The sequence below is a fragment of the Megascapheus bottae genome, chromosome 9, assembly GCF_031878675.1.
Source record: "Megascapheus bottae isolate mThoBot1 chromosome 9, mThoBot2.hap1, whole genome shotgun sequence".
NCBI lineage: Eukaryota > Metazoa > Chordata > Mammalia > Rodentia > Geomyidae > Megascapheus > Megascapheus bottae.
This window is the reverse complement of record NC_143517.1, coordinates 61,885,918-61,904,921: the sequence shown is the minus strand read 5'-3', so window position 1 is coordinate 61,904,921 and position 19,004 is coordinate 61,885,918. Positions and strand designations below refer to the sequence as shown.

Here is a 19,004-nt window from a genome sequence, read left to right as displayed (position 1 = left end):
TAAGCTGGATGCTGATTCCTGGGTTCTGAGTGGATGCACACAAGTCTCTCTTTCAGTAAAATCATCTCAGGTAACCCTTTCACAGATACATCTCCTAGGTGACAGGAACTGATAGTTGCTACTTATATAGTTCCTAAGGAGAAAGTTCAAGATGGAATTTCTAACCAGTTGCTTCATATGCTGTGCATTTTCATGTACATGGACATTAAAATGCACATGCATAAACACAGACATATATGCACACAAACACATGTATTCACATAATATACTTCAATGCACATGTACATGGGCATATATACATGTAAACTTACGTGCATAAAAATAACTATGTACATGCACACTCAGCTATTTCAGCATCTTTGGGGGTAGAACAAAGGACTCCTCATATTAGAGTCAGAGAACAGGGTGACAGATGTCTCTGTGTGACTCTTCCTCTGTAACCCTGTCCTATCCATACTGTTCCTACTTCCTGTCCTTAGGTGGCAGCTCTGGTGATGTGATAACACAGAACACAGGCTCTTGTCCCAGAGAATCTATTGTTCCTTGTCCACTCACATTCAAGTGACATTGAGTCCCTCTTCTGTATGTCAACCTGCTTTGGGAATGACAGTTGTATATCCCATTGGATCTGACCCTCGGCATCCCTGTCAGTCTAAAGGAGAAATACCCTATAACCAAGGGCTCTTGTGAGAATTAAGTACTGCAAAGTCACATTGAACACTGCAAATCCTCTGTAATTATTAGTGGGAAGTGGTTGGGCTTCTGTTGCCTGGACTAGGAATGAACTGAATCTCCACATCCAGTGTGGGGTTCAGAATTCAGTAAGGATTTCAGAAAAGGAAAGGTCACATCGTTTTGGGGTTGTAACCAATATAAATAATGGAAGAAAGAGAATATCTTTGTCTAAAAAAATAAACAGAGCCTATCCAGCTCCTTCTACATTGCAAGAAGCCCCTCACCCTGAAATTCTCAATGTTGCAATCACTCCAACGGTCAAAGTCCCAGTCCCTGGAATCCATTAGTTTACTAGGTTATGTGGCAAAAATAAATGAAGGTTATAGATGGGGTTCAAGTCATGAGTCAACTAACCTTGTAATGGAGTGGGGAGTATCCTGAGTTGGCTAGCTGTGTGTAATTAAAAGTGTTCCTAAATCAGAAGATGAGACATGAAAAGCAGGGTCAGTGAGCTGCCATACTGTGGCCTTTGGTAATAGAAGAGGGAAGATGCTTTGAAATGCAGCCAACCTTTAGCAACTGCAGAAGGCAAGAGACAGATGCCCTGAGGGTGGCTAGGAGCAATGTAATCTGCCAAGTTTACATTCAGCCACATTGAAATGGAATCACCAGGACCATAAGATAAACTACAGCCTTGAAACCAATAACTCTGTGGTACTATGGTAATGGTAGGAAAGGAACACAGCTTCCACCCAACAGATCTGCAGCTGCATCCCTGTGGAAATGTTGTCCAAAGACAAGCAAAGACAAGAGCAAGAGCAGCCCAAGCAAACCGCCTACAGGATTCCTTCCCTGAGTCAGAGTCTAGGCTGGTAAGTAGCCACCTGGGGGTTGTATTTAGTGACACGTTGCCACAGGCAAGCCAAGAAATGTCTGAAGAGCAGACATTGTCCACATTCACAAAGACTGAACAGCCCAGCCCCAGGGTCCAAGACAGTCCAAACCTCCTAAAGGGTCAGGACTATGCAGCAATGTGCATGCAGAGAAGGAGGGTCAAAGATGGTCCTTGACTGGACACATGAGCCATCCTCAACTCCATGTGGCTCCAGAGCCCAGCTCCTCCCACACCCTACTAGGGCTCCACAGGGCAGGACACGAAGAGAGGTGAAGAGAGGGGGACCTACCGCACCCCAGAGGGTCCTGATTGTCCTCATTCATGGTTGGTACAGGGTAGAATCCTTCCAAGCACCCAAACTGTGTTCTGGGAGAGGTGCTATAGTCGTCCCCTTGGATGAAACGGAGGGTGGTGTCTGCCTGGAACGTCTTGGAGTCCAGATGGAGCTGGAACATGCCACTTCGGATCAGATCTGTGAAGCGTGCTAGGAGATCCTGGCCCACCAGCACTCTCTCTGTAAGACACAAGAGGAGACAGAGGTCAGGTCATAGTGCTTCTCAAAAGCCCACAGAGGAGCCACATAGAATTCTCTGGCTGAAAGAAACAGACATCCTGTGGTCTCCCCCTGTACAGAAAGACAAACTGAAGGGAATGTCATGCAGGAGCGAGAAACACAAGAATCCCATCCAGGTCTTGAGCTCCTGCCATTTCTGTGGTCCTCTCTGTGCTACCAATGCAAGGCAGGCTGTCTTGGGATCAGGGTATCACCACTCAGTCACTGATCTAAGATGCACTGTCGGGATACTCAGTCATGGAAACCTTAAAAGCCATCGGTTCTGAGCCTCAGTTTTTAAAATGAGCCAGACAGGCCCAGGAATGCCTCTGTGGTAGTCGGTGAGGATGTAAAGGACCATCCCTAGTGAGGAATGAGGACTTCCTGGAGGCAATCCCTCTGCTGCAAGTATTCAGCTGAACCCAATGCCTAAGGCAGCCCTCGCAACCTAGGGCAAGTGCAGGTGAATGCCACAGGAGGAGCTGTGTGGCTCCAGCAAGCACTGATCATCCATGCCACCATGGGCTTCGGGGGAAGCTAGCTATGACCTGAAGCCAGCATCCTAAGAGCTTCCACACAGACACTGGGGATCATGTCTCATGCTGATATGTGTCAAAGCTGCCCAAATCGATCCAGATCCTCTCTGGAAGAATGCAGAGGGGAACTTAACTTCACAATGCTGAACAAAGAAGCATTTCACACCGATCCTTCCATGACAACAGGAAGAAGACAGGAGATTACGGAATTGCAATCTGTTCCCTGCGGTGTACCCCGGAGTGTGTTTTCCAGAATTTTCCCCTTATTGACCAGAGGTCACATTCAGCTACTCTTGGTCACCTTTGGTGTTTGGCCACTGCATGAAAGTGGAAAGAGAGTGACTGCTCCTACCAGCCCCTACCTCTGGATAGAAGTGTCTGAATTATTTACTACTGTACCAAGAAGGCCAAGTTAACACCTATGCACACTCAGAGGAGCCATCATAAATTCCATTTTGTCCCATCTTCCTACATCGCCGCGTTCTCTCATTCATCCAGATTCTAAATACCTTGACCTGCATAGTGACAGTGGCCTGAGGTATGAGTAAGTGGGTTAGAACATGTATCACAAACTAGGAAAGATGCTCTCACTCCAGCCTGTTCCCCCCTTCACATTGCTGTGTCTCCCCTCTGTGCAGAGGACATTGCTTTCCCCACACTCTTGAATGCATAACTCCTGCCATGGACCAGATATGCGACTCTTTCCCTCCATTGACCCAGAGGGCTGCATGTCTTTATCAGCTCCATTTGGATGTAAAGTCTGTGACTCGGATGTAAAGTCAGCATACCAATGTCATACAACTCTGGAAGAGAAGCTGCTGGGAGGTCTTCAAGACGTGACTTCCACGTGACATTCACTCCTAAACGTTCTGCGGTCAGGCACCCCACCTGCACTGAGGAATTGTCGCAGACAGGAATGGAAACCAGGGACCCAAATGTGTTCACCTGCATGGAGAACAACACCTTCAGTCAGGGACACAGACAGATGGCAACTGTGTCAAACACCTGCCAGAGACTAGAAGGCTGAAGAAGCTAAGGAACTACTAAGATCCTATGGCCAGTAAGAGGTTCAGCCAGAACTTGAACCCAGAGCAATTGTAGAAGGCATTAGGCTCTCTGCTGTGTCAAAAAGACTTGGAAGCCATGTATTTTTCTCACTTAATCTGGCCTCCAAAGTGGATATACAGAGTTATTGTGCAAAGAAGATTGGTGTGAGGCTCAGCAAGGTTGGTAGAGGGGACATGGCGGGGCCTTTGGAGGCTAGACTGGAATCCAGATCTGTCAACCATGGAGCCATGCACATCATCTATTACTGAAGATTAGACCTGCCTGGGGCTTAGGTCCTCTTTGTGTCATGGTTACACCCTGATCCTTTGTGCTGGAACTGCTCACCACTAGGTTTCTGACCAAGCTGTCTCACCCTCCATGCATCCTATAGAAGATTCTCTCTCTTTTATTTTTCCAGTCCTGGGCCTTGAACTCAGGGCCTGAGCACTGTCCTTGGGCTTTCTCAAGGTTACAGCTCTATCATTTGAGCCACAGCACCACTTCTAGCTTTTTCTATGTATGTGGTACCGATTCTGTATGTATGTGGTACCTAGGAATCGAATCAGGGTCTTCATGCATGCTAGGGAAGCACTCTTACACTAGGCCAAACTCCCAGCTCATGATTCTTGACTTGAATATTAGCCAGGGTCCCCTGTGCACTCTTCCTCAGCCTCAATCTTGGCCAGTGAATATGGAAACAAGCACTGACATGATTTTCAATAGCTCAAGTAATGCCAGGAAATGATTTAGTCCCTCACCTAAAATACCTGCCTAGAAAATTCCAGACTCCAAGGAGGATAGACTGGTAGCTCCAGCCTATGCTTGAGGACAGAAAGCCATCTGTCCATGGAAAGAATGGCCAGGATGCCATAAGTAGGAATCCTACCTCTGTTTTGACCTACTTAGCCATGAGCAAATTTTCCTCTGGGAAAACTGGGCCTCAGTTTCCCTACTGTGGAATAAATGAAGACTGAAGCTGACCACAGGTTCATTTGGACTTCCCAGTTCCCAGACAGTGACTGAGTTCAGCTCCATCTAATGCTGGCCTTCCATGCCAGGCACCTACCTGGATCTGGCAGAAGCCACGGGCTGTCAGCTCATCCAGTATGAAGACTTGGAAAGCCTGTAGCAGTCCAGAGTAGTCAGCGCTGCACATCTTGCCTGGAGGCAACTGGAGCTGGAAGTGTGCTTGTGTTTGGATGGTCTGCCAGAGCTGGGGCCCTGCGGGCAAACAGTGAGATCAGCTGGCAAAGGCCTTAGACTTACAACAGGATTCTTCTCATCTTTCTTTTGCTTTTTCCTCTGTGACATCTAAAGCATCCCAGCCCAGCCAAGGCTAACCACCATCATCAGAGGTTAAATATTATCTAGCATGATGTTTGTCTCTGAGTGAGCACCCACACAAACTCAGTTCAACCTCAGGCTCTAACCAAAATGCTTTCCAGACTGGGTTGTAGCTCAGTGGCAAAGCGCACATTAGCAAGTACACTCCCTAGTACCATAAAAAGAAAAGACAAAATAAAAGCTCAGAAATAAAAACCCAAACAGAGGTCCTAGCCATTCTCCTTAAAACATCTTTCACATTGTCTTACATACAAACAAAGCTACACCATCTAATTTTACAGGAAGATATTCCCTAACTTGTTCAATGTACCATCACACAGGGCAATGACACAGGTCAGCACTGCATTCAACTTTTAGGGGTAGACTCAGCTATTACTTGTCTCCAGAAATCTATGCTCTAGATTCAATAGCAACTACCCTGGTCTTCATTTTAGCTTAAGCCACTCTGTCTCAGTCAAAGGGAGAGGCCACCTGTCCAAATCCAAGGTTAACATTTTTTTAATGGATAAGGCCCTCTATAGTTCAGAATGCTTTGCAAGTAATTCTGTCTATTCCATCTGGCAGCTACTCAGAGCCTTGTGATGGTCAGTCCCAGAATAGAGCGCTCTCTCCCAGGTACCCTCCCTCTACCCTGGGTAGGCCGTGTGTGAGATCCAAGATATCCATTCCTACCCAGTCTGACTGTGAGTGACCACAGTGAGGCTTTGACAAGGCAGACATGGTCAGAGTCTGGTGGTGCCACACAGCCACGTGCATCTGCTCTTGTCAGTCACTTGGGCTCAGTGCAACAGCAGAGGAAAGGCTCTCTATCTACAGAGGGTACTGATGCCATCTGTCAGAGCCATGGCCCCTTCCCTGTCAGGAATGCACTCTGGAGGCCCAGGTAGACCTGGGGAGAGGCAAGCCATAGCCAGGAGGCCAAGCGGCTCTGAGTCCATTGGCTCGTAGTCCCTAAGGGGGCTTCAGAGCCATACAGATGGGCTGAGCCCCAAGACGCTCCAGAGAATCTGGAATGATAGCAGTCTTCCCAGGGAGAAGACAACCCTAGCAAAGCCACCTAAAGCCCAATTCTGAGGGCCTGAAAACCACATTTGCTCTTTCCATAAGAATCCTCGTGATACCATTTCTCTTCTTAAGCATCCCTCGCTTACCACAGAACACTACCTTGGGCCAAGGGAAGGAAGTGACTCAGGCTCTACATTCTGGTCCTCAGCCACGGCTTTGAAAGCAAACTTGGTTTGAGACAAAGATCTCCAAGGCCACTTACGCTGGCAGGCCTGAGGGTGTGGGGGCTCTGAAGCCCAGCGTCGACTCTCCAAGTTACACACGAGCATCCTTCGTGGGAAGGCATTCTGGTAGCCATGGCGGCACAGCAGCTGGCACTGCTGGAGAGTGGCCCCAGCTGGACCTGAGGCTGTGTCACAGAGAACCACCCCGCCAGCCACACTGGACATGGAGAAGGGCAGCGGGCACTGTGGACCTAGAAGCAGGACAGAGAAGAGCCATAGGCACCTGTCGGTTCTGCAGGCTCAGCTTCTATCTGTTCTTCCATGTCTCCCACTTCAATATTTCAAGTCCTCCTCAGGATAGCCCTCGCTTCTTCCCTATTTCTTTGCCCTGCTTTTGTATGAGCCCACCATCTCTCAGCTTTACCAGAGTCTTGGAGCATCTTCCACTGATAAATCCAGTGACTTCCCAGCTGTCTTCCCCATCTTGGAGTTCATAGTTCATGTAGAGATGCATCAGCTGCTCCCCACAAGCCCCCAAAACGGCATCCTCAGCCCCAAGGCTGTCCAAGGCAGGAGCACAGTGGCCTTATTCTAAGGCACTGTTTGTTTCCTTTGACCTGAATCAGTGAGCCTATGGCTCAAATGTTTTGTCAGTTCACTTCCACCCCTCAGCAAGACCATCCTGAGCTTCAGTCTGACCAGATAACAAGACCTTCTGGTCAGGTTCCAGCATGGGACCCTCATTCTTGCCTTGTTTCCCCACAATCTTACCCAATCCCCCCATGGAATCCCTCTTCCCTTTGTAGCTATTTCCCCATCCTTCTCTCCTCCTCTGCTTCCTGCCTTCTTACAGCCTGAAAGGCCTTTTCCTGACCCTCAGGTATAACCTGAGGTACAATATACTCTTAGTCTTCTAGCCTTCTCTGTGGCTTTCCAGGTTCATGGCGGCATCCTTCCTTTAGTCTCCAAACCACTGGTATAGACCTGCATTTGACAAGTTATTTCAGGCTCTAGTCCTCTGTATACTCACCTTGGGACATCCAAGGAATCATATCCCTTAGACAGTAAGGGACTTTCCCTCCCTTCTCCCCAGCCTCAGAACAGTGCTTGGCCACCAGCTCATGAACACGTGTTAAATAAGGGAGGAGGAATAAGTTAAAAAGCAGACACATTTGGTGGGATAAGCTCAGACCTGATTAGATATTTAGTGAAACACCACCACTCTGGCTCAGCATCGCAGCCAGAATGTGTGTGGTTTAAATCCTCAGTGGTGTTGGGTATGAAAGATGAAGAGGACTCAATCCTTAGCCCAAGGATGTGACCTTTGCCTAAGATTTCCCAGTGACTTGCTTACTGAATTGATGCTCACTAAGTGTTTCAGGTGTGTGTGTGTGTGTGTGTGTGTGTGTGTGTGTGTGTGTGTGTGACAGTGAGATAAACAGATAAAAATAAGAAAGAAAGAAAGAAAGAAAGAAAGAAAGAAAGAAAGAAAGAAAGAAAGGAAGGAAGGAAGAAAGAAAGAAAGAAAGGGTGGGAGAGAGGTGGCTCAAAGGTACTATCTGCTATCCCCAGAAACCCATGCTTGTGACAGACCGGAAGCCGACTTCTGCCTGCCACTTTCCCTTCTCACAGAATTGTACACATTGCAGATGTGCTTGCCAGTTCTCTCAAGCCTCCTACACACAAGCTCCATTTTCACAGACTGAGGCAGGGACTACCCTCAGCTTCAGCCAACAGACAAATATCATATTGAATAAAAAGGACTTTTCTGGCCTACAGCAGGAAAGTGGGCCAAATGAAGCTGTAGAGTTGTGCTCTGAGCCAGGGACCTACAGTTCAGTCACGTCCACTATGCCTAGTGGAGGTAGCACTTTCCATGAACATGACCTTGAAGGTAGAGGAGGCCACTGGGCACATATGCCAGTCCAGATTGTCAGTGACACCAGCAGAATTAATAATATGCATTATTAAGGATACTAGTATTTCCTTCACTACGAACCACTTCATAGAGATGGCCTTAACCATCAAATGTCACTACATCCTTCCTGTACCTCCTGCTCCCTCCATCCCCACAGTCCTGGATACAAGAAGACTTGAGTGTTGCAACCATGGTCCTTTCTGGGGTAAACTTACTCTCACAGGAGGGCTGGCTGCCCTCCACTCGAGTCCCAGGCACTTCCTCTCCACTGCCCAGAACACACCAGCAGCTGCTCTGGGACTGGTCGCATTGCACCGGTGTAAAGTCTCCATCAGTATCTTTACAGGCTGGAATGAAGCCAGGGCCAATTCTTCTGGACAGGGTTCTACTCCTGAGAATGTCACAGAGGCCTGGGCCTGGGAACAAAGACAAGTCAGGTGGACCAGGCTGTGTGCAGCCCTGTTCCCTACACAGGCACGGCTGACACATCCCTCCTGACCCCGTTGCCACCCCCAGGCTAGCCACTAGCAGGGTCTCCAACAGTATGTGCAGTCTTCCCTTTTCTGCCGGCCCTCCAGGGGCTCAGGACTTTACAGGTGGTCTAAGTCAGTGAGCAAGGAGAGAAGGGCAAAAAGCGGGCAATTTAGGAGCCCTAAAAATGCACTGAGTCTGCCTGCAAAGGCTTCCTGGGAATAGCTGGTGGTCTACAGGAGACTCCATGGGATGGGGAGTTGTGTGGGATGGAGAGGGACAGGCAGCAGAGCAGAGGCAGATCCAGGAAGAATGCAGGGACAGGAAGGCTGAGTGTCCCCCTTCTTCCGAAGTATGAGCACAATTGGTTATAAGATCCTGAAGCAGGGGGAGAGGGGAAGAAGAGATGCAGGAAACAAAGGCTCTGGGCCATTCTAGGAGCTTGGTTTAGCCCTGAGTATGACTGAGCTCAGAGGTCTCTGAAGAGGGTGACACCAGCTGCTGCAAGGATGTGCTCTGTTTTCTACCTAAAATCCTGGGGCAGAGTGAAGCCAGGGGCTGTGCCTTCAGCTGGATGAGTAGCCGGGCTGGGGTAGAAAGGGACCCCCTCCCCCCTGGGAAGTCTGTGGAAGTGACAAGGGCACAGAGTGCTACTCACATTGGGAAGCTCTGCTTGTGTTGGGTGGCACTGCTTCTCCTGAGGCTGGGTCCACACACCACATCCCCGACCTTGATGCCTGCATCCTGGCATACTCTCCTGTCTGAGAGGAAGCCCAGATGACCTCATCACCACAGGTGGTGCTTTGCGGGAAGGGGGGGCGGCTTTGTGTTGGGGAATGAGCTTGTGGATCTCTCTTCATGTATCTCCTATGGGCAACCCCTGTGTCAGGACATGCGCTTGTCAACAGAAAACAAGATTGTCCCTGCCCAAATGGAGCACTGCGTCTGGCCCTATCCACCAGGAAAAGTCAAGTTGGTAGCTAGACTCAACTCGGATCTCAGATATAGCTATGTGATAATGTTAAGACTAACTCATAAACGTTTCTCAGACTTTTGCTTGGGTGTATCTCACCAACATAGCTCACAAGGCAGGTGAACAGGGGTTATTACATAATCTCTCTTGGATGCTGGGCACCAATGGCTGTACTGTAACCAATGGCCAACTCCTGTAACCCAAGCTGCTCAAGTGGCTGAGATTTGGAAGGTTGAAGTTTAAAACTAGTCCAGGCAGAAAAGTCCACAAGAATCCATCTTGAAAATAATCAGCAAATAGACTGGCTGTAGGTATGGCCTGAGAGGTGGAATGTTGGCCAATCAAGCAAGGTAAATAAGTAGGACGTCCTATCCACAGTATCTCAATAAGAAGGAGGGAGGGAAAGAGAAGGAAAAAAATGAGAAAGAGAAGGAAGAGGAGGAGGAGGAGGAGGAGGAGGAGGAGGAGGAGGAGGAAGACAGCTACCAACTTGACTTTTTCTGGTACAGTGGTCCAGGGATTTAGTGCTTCATTTGGACAGAGATATTCTGATGACTGGCATCTGGGCCCTGTACAGGTGCTAGACATGAGAACCATGAAGTCAGAGGGCCACTAGGCCATTCAATAGAGCCATCACCCTAATCTCAGAAGCTGTGGTTCCCATCCTTTCTTCTTAGTAAGTATCTGTGCTCAGATAGGGAGGACACTTGTGGGCCAGTGGGAAATGGTTATTAGCCAAGGTGAAACACTAAATCCTTTTGGAGAATTTCCCTATTAAATTCATTAGTAACAAGGCTCTGTGGTCGCTGTATATGATAATAATGAGACATGCTCTGCCCTTCATGGTTCCATGACCTTTACTGCTGAGTCCATCCAATCTCACAAATCCCTGGGAGCTGAGCAGGGCAGGGTGATGTTCCTGACAACGCTCTTCTAGGGAAGGACACAGAGATAGAACACAGAGTTCTATCATGTGCCAAGAAAGTAGCTCAGAGCCAGGCATAAATTCTTTCTTAGGGAAATTGTCCGTGCTTTACTATAAATTGAGCAATTATGGTCACCTAAGGGGACTATGAGGTGATGTCTTACACTTAAATTGGGAACCTAAGACACAAGCACAGAAGCTCAATCAAAGTGACTTTGGGAAACATGGTGGCAACTATTCAGGTGTCCATTTCTAGGGGTTTTTTTTGCCAGTCCTGGGCTTGAGCTCAGGGCCTGAGCACTGTCGTTGGACTTTCTCAAGGCCAGAGCTCTACCACTTGAGCCTCAGAACCACTTCTGGCGTTTTCCTATGTATGTGGTACCAAGGAATCAAACCTGGGTCTTCGTGCATGCTAGGCAAGCACTCTAACACTAGGCCAAACTCCTTGGCCAATTTCCAGCACTAGATAGGACAAAAATGTGCCCTGATTGTAGGACTAGAAACAAATCCCAAAATATGGGGCACTGAGGAAGTAAACAGCTTGTCCAAGGGCACACAATGGTCTTCAGTTGGTACAGGACAAACATCTAGGCCTCAGTCTCCCTCTGAGTTCACTTAGTCCAGGGAACTGAAGACTTGAAAAGCAATTTGCAACCAAGTAAAAGACAGCTCTGCCTCTCCAACCTGTGTTCCTCCTGGGCGTCCAGAGCCTCACCTCTAAGCAGGTTGGGGTAAACAGGTCTTCTACAGATGGGTTTCCTTCGACTCCCACCTGCTTCCAACCAGAAAGCAGTGCATTGGCTCGAGATTGTTCACAGGTACTGGGACCTGTGGGAGATAGAGGAGCTCTTAAAAGATGGACTGTAGATAAACATGGGGTAAGTGAGAGCCCCAACTGGCCGAAGATCCCAGAGCCATGCACATGAAGAACAGAGGTCCCCTCCACAGAGACTGATCTTCAGAGGAGCCCTAAGCTAGATTCAAAGGACAGGGACACAGGAGGATGTGCCAGCTTTGAGATGTCAAGTGGGCAATGGACTTCACAGGGATGAATGGACTTCGAGGAGGGGCTGGGCTGTAGGTATAGCTGAGAGGTGAGGATAAGACCACAGGAGAGGCTGAATCTGTGCAGAAGTAACAGCATATGGTCCAGCTCCATCCCAACTCAACAACGCGTTTCTCACTTTCCCAACTGGGGACGCCAGTAAAGAAGTTATGGCCGATGGCAGCCCCGAGTCTACAAACTTGGAAGAAGGCTCCAGCTGCATTTAGGGATGGGTGTAAAGGGCAGGGCAACAGAGCCCCTGTGGTTAGGTAATAGCAGCAGTCTCCAGATGCCTAGAGCCCACCACTAAGGCCAGGCAGGCAAATTCTATGTCACTTACACTGGGGCATCTGCATTGAGCGGGGAGTCAGTGAGGCAGGGCTGAAATCTCCCTTCCCGTCCACACACCAGCAGTGTCCTAGAAAAGAGCCACATATATCAGAGCTTAGGGTATGAAATAGACACCTACCCAAGTCTACTAGAGATGGCTTTGTTTACATGCCAACGAGGTGGCCCATCTGCATTGCCCTACTTAAAAAGATAATAAGCGCCACTGCCCGACAGTATCCACAATCACAGAGTTTAGCACCCTCATTCGTCCAGCAACTACACCTTTGGTCTTCAGGGTGGTTGTAGGTCACTCTTCCTTTACCCAGGAGAGAAGTGATAACCAGAGAGGCTAAGCGACTTGTATATTCCATCTGCCAAGGAAGAACTAGAGGTTCAAGCCTCCCACTTGCCTCTCCCTGTGGGGCTGCTTCCTCTAAGAAACAGAAGTGGGTGTCAGTTGGTCCCCCGAGGTTCCCCCTTACCAGTCCCAGCATGGCACTGTACTGGCTCCCAGCTCCCGAATGCATCACACTGTGGCACATAGGGGCCTGACCGCAGAGGGACGGCTGCTGCGACTGAACTGTATAGTGAAGAGCGCAGACTCCTATAGAAGTTCGAGGCTAGAATCACAGAAGAGAAGAGCAGTATGTGATGCATACTCTGTGGGTGCCATCACCGAGATAAGCCAAGCACACCCTTGCTTCAACCCAAAGCACTCTACGTACAAACATTTCAAGCCGACATGAGAGAGGCTCACCAATGAGTCCAACACTGAACATGTTTTCCTATAAAAAGGAACCATAGGCTACCATGCTTTGAGAGATTAAAAGGACAAAGAGATTTTCCTCAAGCCAGGAGCACACACTGTTGGGGAAGCAACAAGCTCTCAGCCCCGCTGGCATGGATTCGCTTTGGTTTGGCAAATGCATCATCACGGGATAGACAGCTTTGCTGTCTTGCTGCCCGAGTCTGGTACAATCCAGGTAGGGATTCAGAGAGAATAATTGGTAGAGGATATGGCACTAAGGGAAGACTTAGAGACAGGTGGGGCTTGGGTTCCTGTCAAGTTATTTGTAGGGTTATTGTTAGAAAAAAGAGAATTCTAACCCTCCTGCCAGTCCAGGCTTTGGGTGGAGGACAAAGGACATGGCCCTAAAAAGGGCTTGGCATTGACCTCAGCTGTCTCCAATCTACTGGGCAGAGCAGAGGCACTAAAGACTTGGGAAGAGGCTCAAGCCACCAGCTTCCCACTCAGGCCTGGCTAGTTATTAGCTGGGTAAATGTGAGCAAGTAGTTCAACCTGAGACTCTATTTCCTATTTAGAAGGAATCACAGATGGTGAGTACAGGAGATCAACACAAAGATCTCAGCAAGTAAAATGCCTTGCCAATGGCCAGCTGAAGTACTGTGGGGCTGTTACTGGAGCCAGAGGACTGTGGGTTTCTTTGGACTTCTTCCTCCATCACACGCATGTATCTTTGGGAGATACAGTTAGGAGTGAAGGGGTCCCTGTATACAACAGTCTTCCCCTGACCCCTACACAGTGTCCTTGCTTCTTTGGGAGTGCAGGAGAGTTTTGAAACAGGGCTGAGTGGGGGAGTCTGAGTATTGGAGGTGTCTCACATTTTAACAAGGCTATGTGGTTTCAGGAAGACTCCAAGATCATCTGCAATACAAAGTATGTCCTCTGATGGAGAGTCTGGGAGCATTTTGAAGAAGTGAGCAGCACCCTAGATTTGACTGGGTACACAAGATCACATTGTCTTTTTCTTCCCAGCTCCTCAGGGAAAATAAATAGTAAAGTCTTGGAGAAACAAATTCACACCCTTGCTTCCCCAAGTTGGTAAAAGGAACCTCAGTGCATAGAACTCACTAGACTGAGCTGCCAAACGAATGGTGTAATCACCCCCTTGGAAAACCTTCTCAGAGAAAGCATCCCGGGATGGGAGGAATGGAGGAAGGCCCAGCTCCTCATTGGTGAGTCGGATTCCCTTGGCCACTAGGAAACTCTCTGCCACAGGGAATGAAGCATTGGAAGTTGAGACGATGTCTTCTGATTCCTTAATAAACTGCAGGACACTTAGCTTCACTTCCTCACAGGAGCCAGGACCTCGGGGAATAAAAACATCACAGGGAGATTTATTCATCAAGCAGGGTTCTTTGCAATCTTATTTACTCGGCATTTAAGGACACAAATTAGAAATGATGATTGGCGGCAGCTGAGGTTTGCTCCACGCCATTGTTTAAAATAAAAGTTCTTGATACTAGCCAAAATGTAAGCTTTAGGGGACAGAATCCAGTTAGGCCAAGGGACCATGCAACAAGAATAGTAATACCCTCATGAAAGATTGTGACAATGTTTAGCAAAGAAAACAGAGATTTCATTCCAAGAGACCATCTGTAATAGTAGCAACTGCTACTGAGGGAGATTCTGGTTTCACAAGTGCATTGTTAACTCTGTCTGATTTTTCTTTCAACTACTGGCATGGCCACCTAGAAATAGGGCAGTGTCATTTCAGAGTCAGCTTCATTATATTTACACCTCACTCACCACAACTCCTCTATGTCTTTCTGCCACCACCATCAGTGGCTGTACAATTAATCCTTAATTAAACCTGTCCCTATCAATAAAAGACTATTATTTGCACTTTCTTGAAATCTTGAGCACCGATGAGTAGTCTGTACAAGTAGCAGAGCCACCCCAATATTTGTTGAATGATCAGACGGTAGAAATGACTTCGGGAAGATCACTAAAGCATTAGCAACAGGAGGCTGAAAGCCAAGTAATATTCACTTCCATTACCTTCACTAGCTCTAAAATAATGTTCTGTACATGGATGACATCCGATGAAAGTCTGTCCCACTGACTAAAATGATCGATTGTGAGATAAGGTGAAAACAGACTAGATTACCCTTGCCAACACCTGACTTTGTGGTGTGAGGATGCCAATTCCTCTCGATAAGCCACAAATTGAAGGGGTATACATAGCCATTCTCAAATGCCATTCCAGCTTTGACACTCAGCACTCTCCCACTACAAATGAAAACATAAATCTGGTTCTTTATATTGAGTGAACTCACATGTCGGGACTTTGCTTGGCTCAGCTCGAGTTCCGTCTAGTTCCTGACCAGCCTCGTCCACACACCAGCAGCTCCTGAGGTCAAAGTGGGCCAAAGGCGTGCTAAAGTCTGAGAGTGGCCCGGGGTACCTGCTGAGCTGCTCATTTAGGATCTGCCAGAAGAGGTAGGGCTCCAAGAGGATGTTCCCTTCAGGCTGAGTTGAAGTCCCCTCAAATACTGCTACTGGGACATCTTGGAAGGAAGGGTACTGAGCCAATCCTGGGAAGACACCTTGTTGGCCAGCCTCATAGAGTCTTTGAACAAAGAGATGGAAGTTTCTAGAAGTTTCTTCTTTATAGTTCATGATCTTTACCAGCAGCTCAGCAGGGGTCAGCTCCTGGCCATCTCTGTTCTGAGCCTTCCATCTTTCATACCACTCAAAGACCTGCTCAGGGGGCCCATCACATTGCACATGTCTCCATTGCCCTGTCGCACTGCACTGGGGGATGTAGATGCTGGAGAGAGTGGGTGTCACACTGGAGTTAGAGAGCAAGGCCCTCACCATTTCCAGGAAAGCTTGCTCGGCCTGTAACTGACAGCGAGTGGGACCTGGGAGGAACAACAGCAGGTGTTTAACCAGTTGAATATGTCAGAAAGGCCAAGGTAAGATCAGGTAACTGTTCAAATTCCACATGTATACATATACACACACACACACACACACACACACACACACACACACACACACACAACAGCTTTAATTTATAAATAACATCTAGATAGAGAACATAATACCTGACTACACAGCACTGTACAAATGAGTCATTGATCAACACTACAGACATGTATGTTGTAGCATTTAAAGGCTAAACAAATCTCCTCATTGGCTCTTTACAATGGTTAACATCAGCCAAGCTTTTCCAAGAGACTTTTTTAATTTAAGTGACCAATTTTGCTAGTAAATGAAATTGGTGATTAGCTGCAAAGGAACTGATTTTCCCACAGTGCACTGAGAGACTTGGGTTAAATATCCAATAGACTTACATTGCGTGGGTTCACCAGTTACACTCTGAGTTCCAGGAATAGCCTGACCCTCAGCATCTACACAGTAGCAGTCTGAGTTGAAGCACTGGACAGGCAGGAAATATCCCTCATTAGTACAAGAAGGAATGAACAAGTTGGACCCAGCAGGCTGGAGGCTCATGAGGCTTTGCATGCGAGCCCTTAGCTTCTCACATTTTGTGGGGCATCTTGGGCGTCGTCCTCGGACTCTTGAGCCAGAGAGTTCTTTCCCTTGAGAATCCACACACCAGCACTCTCCAGCAAAGCACTGGACATCCTCATAGCTGCCATCAGTAGTGCATGAGGGAACAAAGAGCCTTCCCGGTGTCTCCCCACAGGCCTGAAAGCTGAGCACCATTTCCATTACGTCACCCAAATCCCTTGCTATATCTTCAGGCACAGCAATAGCTTGTTTCAAGAAGAGAAGGAATTCTGGAAGCTCCAGAAGAGAAGCAAGGAATTTTAAAGCATCCTGATTTTCTTGTAAGTTGACTTCAAATCCAAAACTTCCCACAACTGTTTTATTCTTAATAACCTCTTTAGAGACACTGATCATTTCTGTGGCAGAATTGGAATCCAATCCTCCAGAGAGTAGCTTTGCTAGCTGAACTGGTCCTCCTCCATTCTGGAAGCCAGGAAGACCAAGTTGCTGAAAAAAATGACTGAAATTGAAAGTGCCTCTCATGCCAAGGGCTCCAGACAAGTTAAACTGACCGACATTCATCAAAAATTTTCCTCCAAAGAGGTTTTGCTGGAGTCTCTTGGGGTTGGTGGTGAACTGAAGAGCCAGGCGAGCCAGCTCTCTAGAGGGCAAAATTGCCTTGATGGCTTCTTTTAGCAGACTTCCTGATGAGGATAATTGTGAACCCTGCCCTGCCACCATGGAATGAAGAAGCCCAGAGTTGACAAAGAATTCTTTGATTCTGGGTGGGCAGAATATGGCAGGTCTAGCTCCTCCTTGGGAAATCCATGCTTTCTCAGGGGCAGAGAACAAATCGTGCTGGCTAAAATAGCCTGAGGTTCCAGAGTAGAGCCTGGACAAGGCCTGCCTCCTTTCTGAGGTACATGACTTGTCTTCAGCTGCATGAGATAGAAGGAACAGGAGACATGGTTTTAGCATTATAAGCAGGCCTAAGAGAGTAATTAGGTGCCAAGAATTCAATCAAGGACACCTACATTGTGGATCACATTCTACCCTGTATCGTTTTCCCTTTTCCTTCCCTTCTGAGGTGGCTCTCCAGAGATGTTTTGGGGAAAGAATATCCCAGTCCATATGGCCTTTGTCAGCTTCCCTAGGGTAAATCATTCGCTGTAGCAGGTCAAGTCTCATAGACACTGGTCCACATTCCGAAAGTCTGCCACATGTGCCCACTTTGCAGGGCTGAATAGTGCCCCTCCCAAAGGTATGCCTATAGCAGAACGTGAAATAACTAAGATTCCAGCATGGGTGGTATCACGGTGGATTATGGTGGGCTCTGAATCCAGTGGCTGGTGCTCCTATAAAAAGGTCATGTGGAGGTACAGAGATGAAAGGAAAGAAAGCCACGTTAGGACCAAGAAACATTCTAGAGTTATGTTGCCACATGCCAAAGAACACCAAGAATGTCAATACTCAGGAAGAATATGGCCCTGTCAACACCTTAATTTCAGACATCTGTTCACCAGAACTCTGGAAAACAATTTCTATTGTCTACATCACCTTTTTATTTTTATAGCAATATATGATAGCAATTGCGTCTACTGACATACCATCATCCAGCCTTTTATTGTTGTAGTTCTTAATGGACTTGTGTGACTCTCTGGCTCCTTCTTGAGGGAGGGAGGACTTGCCTAGGATCACTGGTTTATGTGTTCGAGTCTAAGATCCACATGTTGAGCGTTATTAGTGTTTCTTAGAATGAAAAATAGTTTGCACATTGTAATATTAAAAATGTACCATGGGGGCATCGGGAGTTTGGCCTAGTGGTAGAGTGCTTGCCTAAGCATGTTGCTTAAGTGGTAGAGCTCTAACCTTGAGAAAGTCCAAGGACAGTGCCTCCGGCCCTGAGTTCAAGCCCCGAGTTCAAGCCCCAGTACTGGCAAAAAATTTACGATAGGGAATATATTATTTTATATACAGTAATACCCACCATGACAACACATTTAACATATCTTCCTTGAGCTCCTAGACTCTTAAAAATTACTGTTGAGAAGTTAATTACCTTGGGTCAACTGCATGCATGATGGAGCATGTAATGGGAACCAACACCTGAATCTGCTCACAACTTTAGTCCTAGCACAGTAGCCAACTCACTTTGCTGACCAGACTGTTACCAGTTATGTACATTTTTCAATCTTAAAGAGATTATTTTTCTTTATCTATTTTCCTTCCCCTCAACTTCCTGTGCAAGGAAATTCAGCATGCTTTCTCAATTCCAGACAAGGCCATCTTTCTTCTCTCCTTATCTCACTGACCACAGGAATGCATGAACATCCAGGAAAGCAAGGAATACAACTCCAGAGACTAACTCAAGCACATCAGAGAATAAGTGGGCCTACAGCCACCATCTGGCCTGCAGTCCTGCCTCAGCATGTACAGCAGACGGCTGTGCTGCCAGACTCCTGTAAAACGCCATCCTCCCCTTGAGGCTGGGACTATTTTTTGAGATAGCAGCTCACACAGTCTTTGCTTTGCCTGCAAAGTCTGATAAACATTTCCTTCCTTCTCTCTAAAAACCCTGCTCTCATTATTTATGAGTTGGCACTGAATCCCAGAGGCTTAATTTCTAATGTCAATTCTTTCTAAGCATACTAAGTTGACTATAATCACATCCAGGGAAAAACTGTAAAAATTCAAATGCTACGTGACTGTCGGTCATATAAGTAGAAGTATGTTCCATTTTTCTCTATAAAACCATAAATCTAAAGGGACCTTTAAACCACCTAAACTTTTTAAAAAAGA

General features: G+C 47.4%; 1 protein-coding gene across 1 annotated transcript in view; it reads right to left on the bottom strand.

Annotated features, from left to right (window-relative positions):
• The window catches only part of Tg (thyroglobulin), a 165,754-nt gene that overhangs the window by 134,698 nt on the left and 12,052 nt on the right, over positions 1 to 19,004 (bottom strand). The window contains exons 9-20 of the mRNA XM_090339436.1: positions 16,046 to 17,143; positions 15,023 to 15,610; positions 13,815 to 14,051; positions 12,424 to 12,561; positions 11,952 to 12,029; positions 11,282 to 11,394; positions 9,327 to 9,429; positions 8,413 to 8,613; positions 6,318 to 6,530; positions 4,773 to 4,927; positions 3,448 to 3,604; positions 1,860 to 2,084 (exon numbers count right to left, since the gene is read on the bottom strand). Coding sequence (XP_090195562.1) covers positions 1,860 to 2,084; positions 3,448 to 3,604; positions 4,773 to 4,927; positions 6,318 to 6,530; positions 8,413 to 8,613; positions 9,327 to 9,429; positions 11,282 to 11,394; positions 11,952 to 12,029; positions 12,424 to 12,561; positions 13,815 to 14,051; positions 15,023 to 15,610; positions 16,046 to 17,143 — 3,306 coding nt within the window. The remainder of the gene's footprint in view (positions 1 to 1,859; positions 2,085 to 3,447; positions 3,605 to 4,772; positions 4,928 to 6,317; positions 6,531 to 8,412; positions 8,614 to 9,326; positions 9,430 to 11,281; positions 11,395 to 11,951; positions 12,030 to 12,423; positions 12,562 to 13,814; positions 14,052 to 15,022; positions 15,611 to 16,045; positions 17,144 to 19,004) is intronic.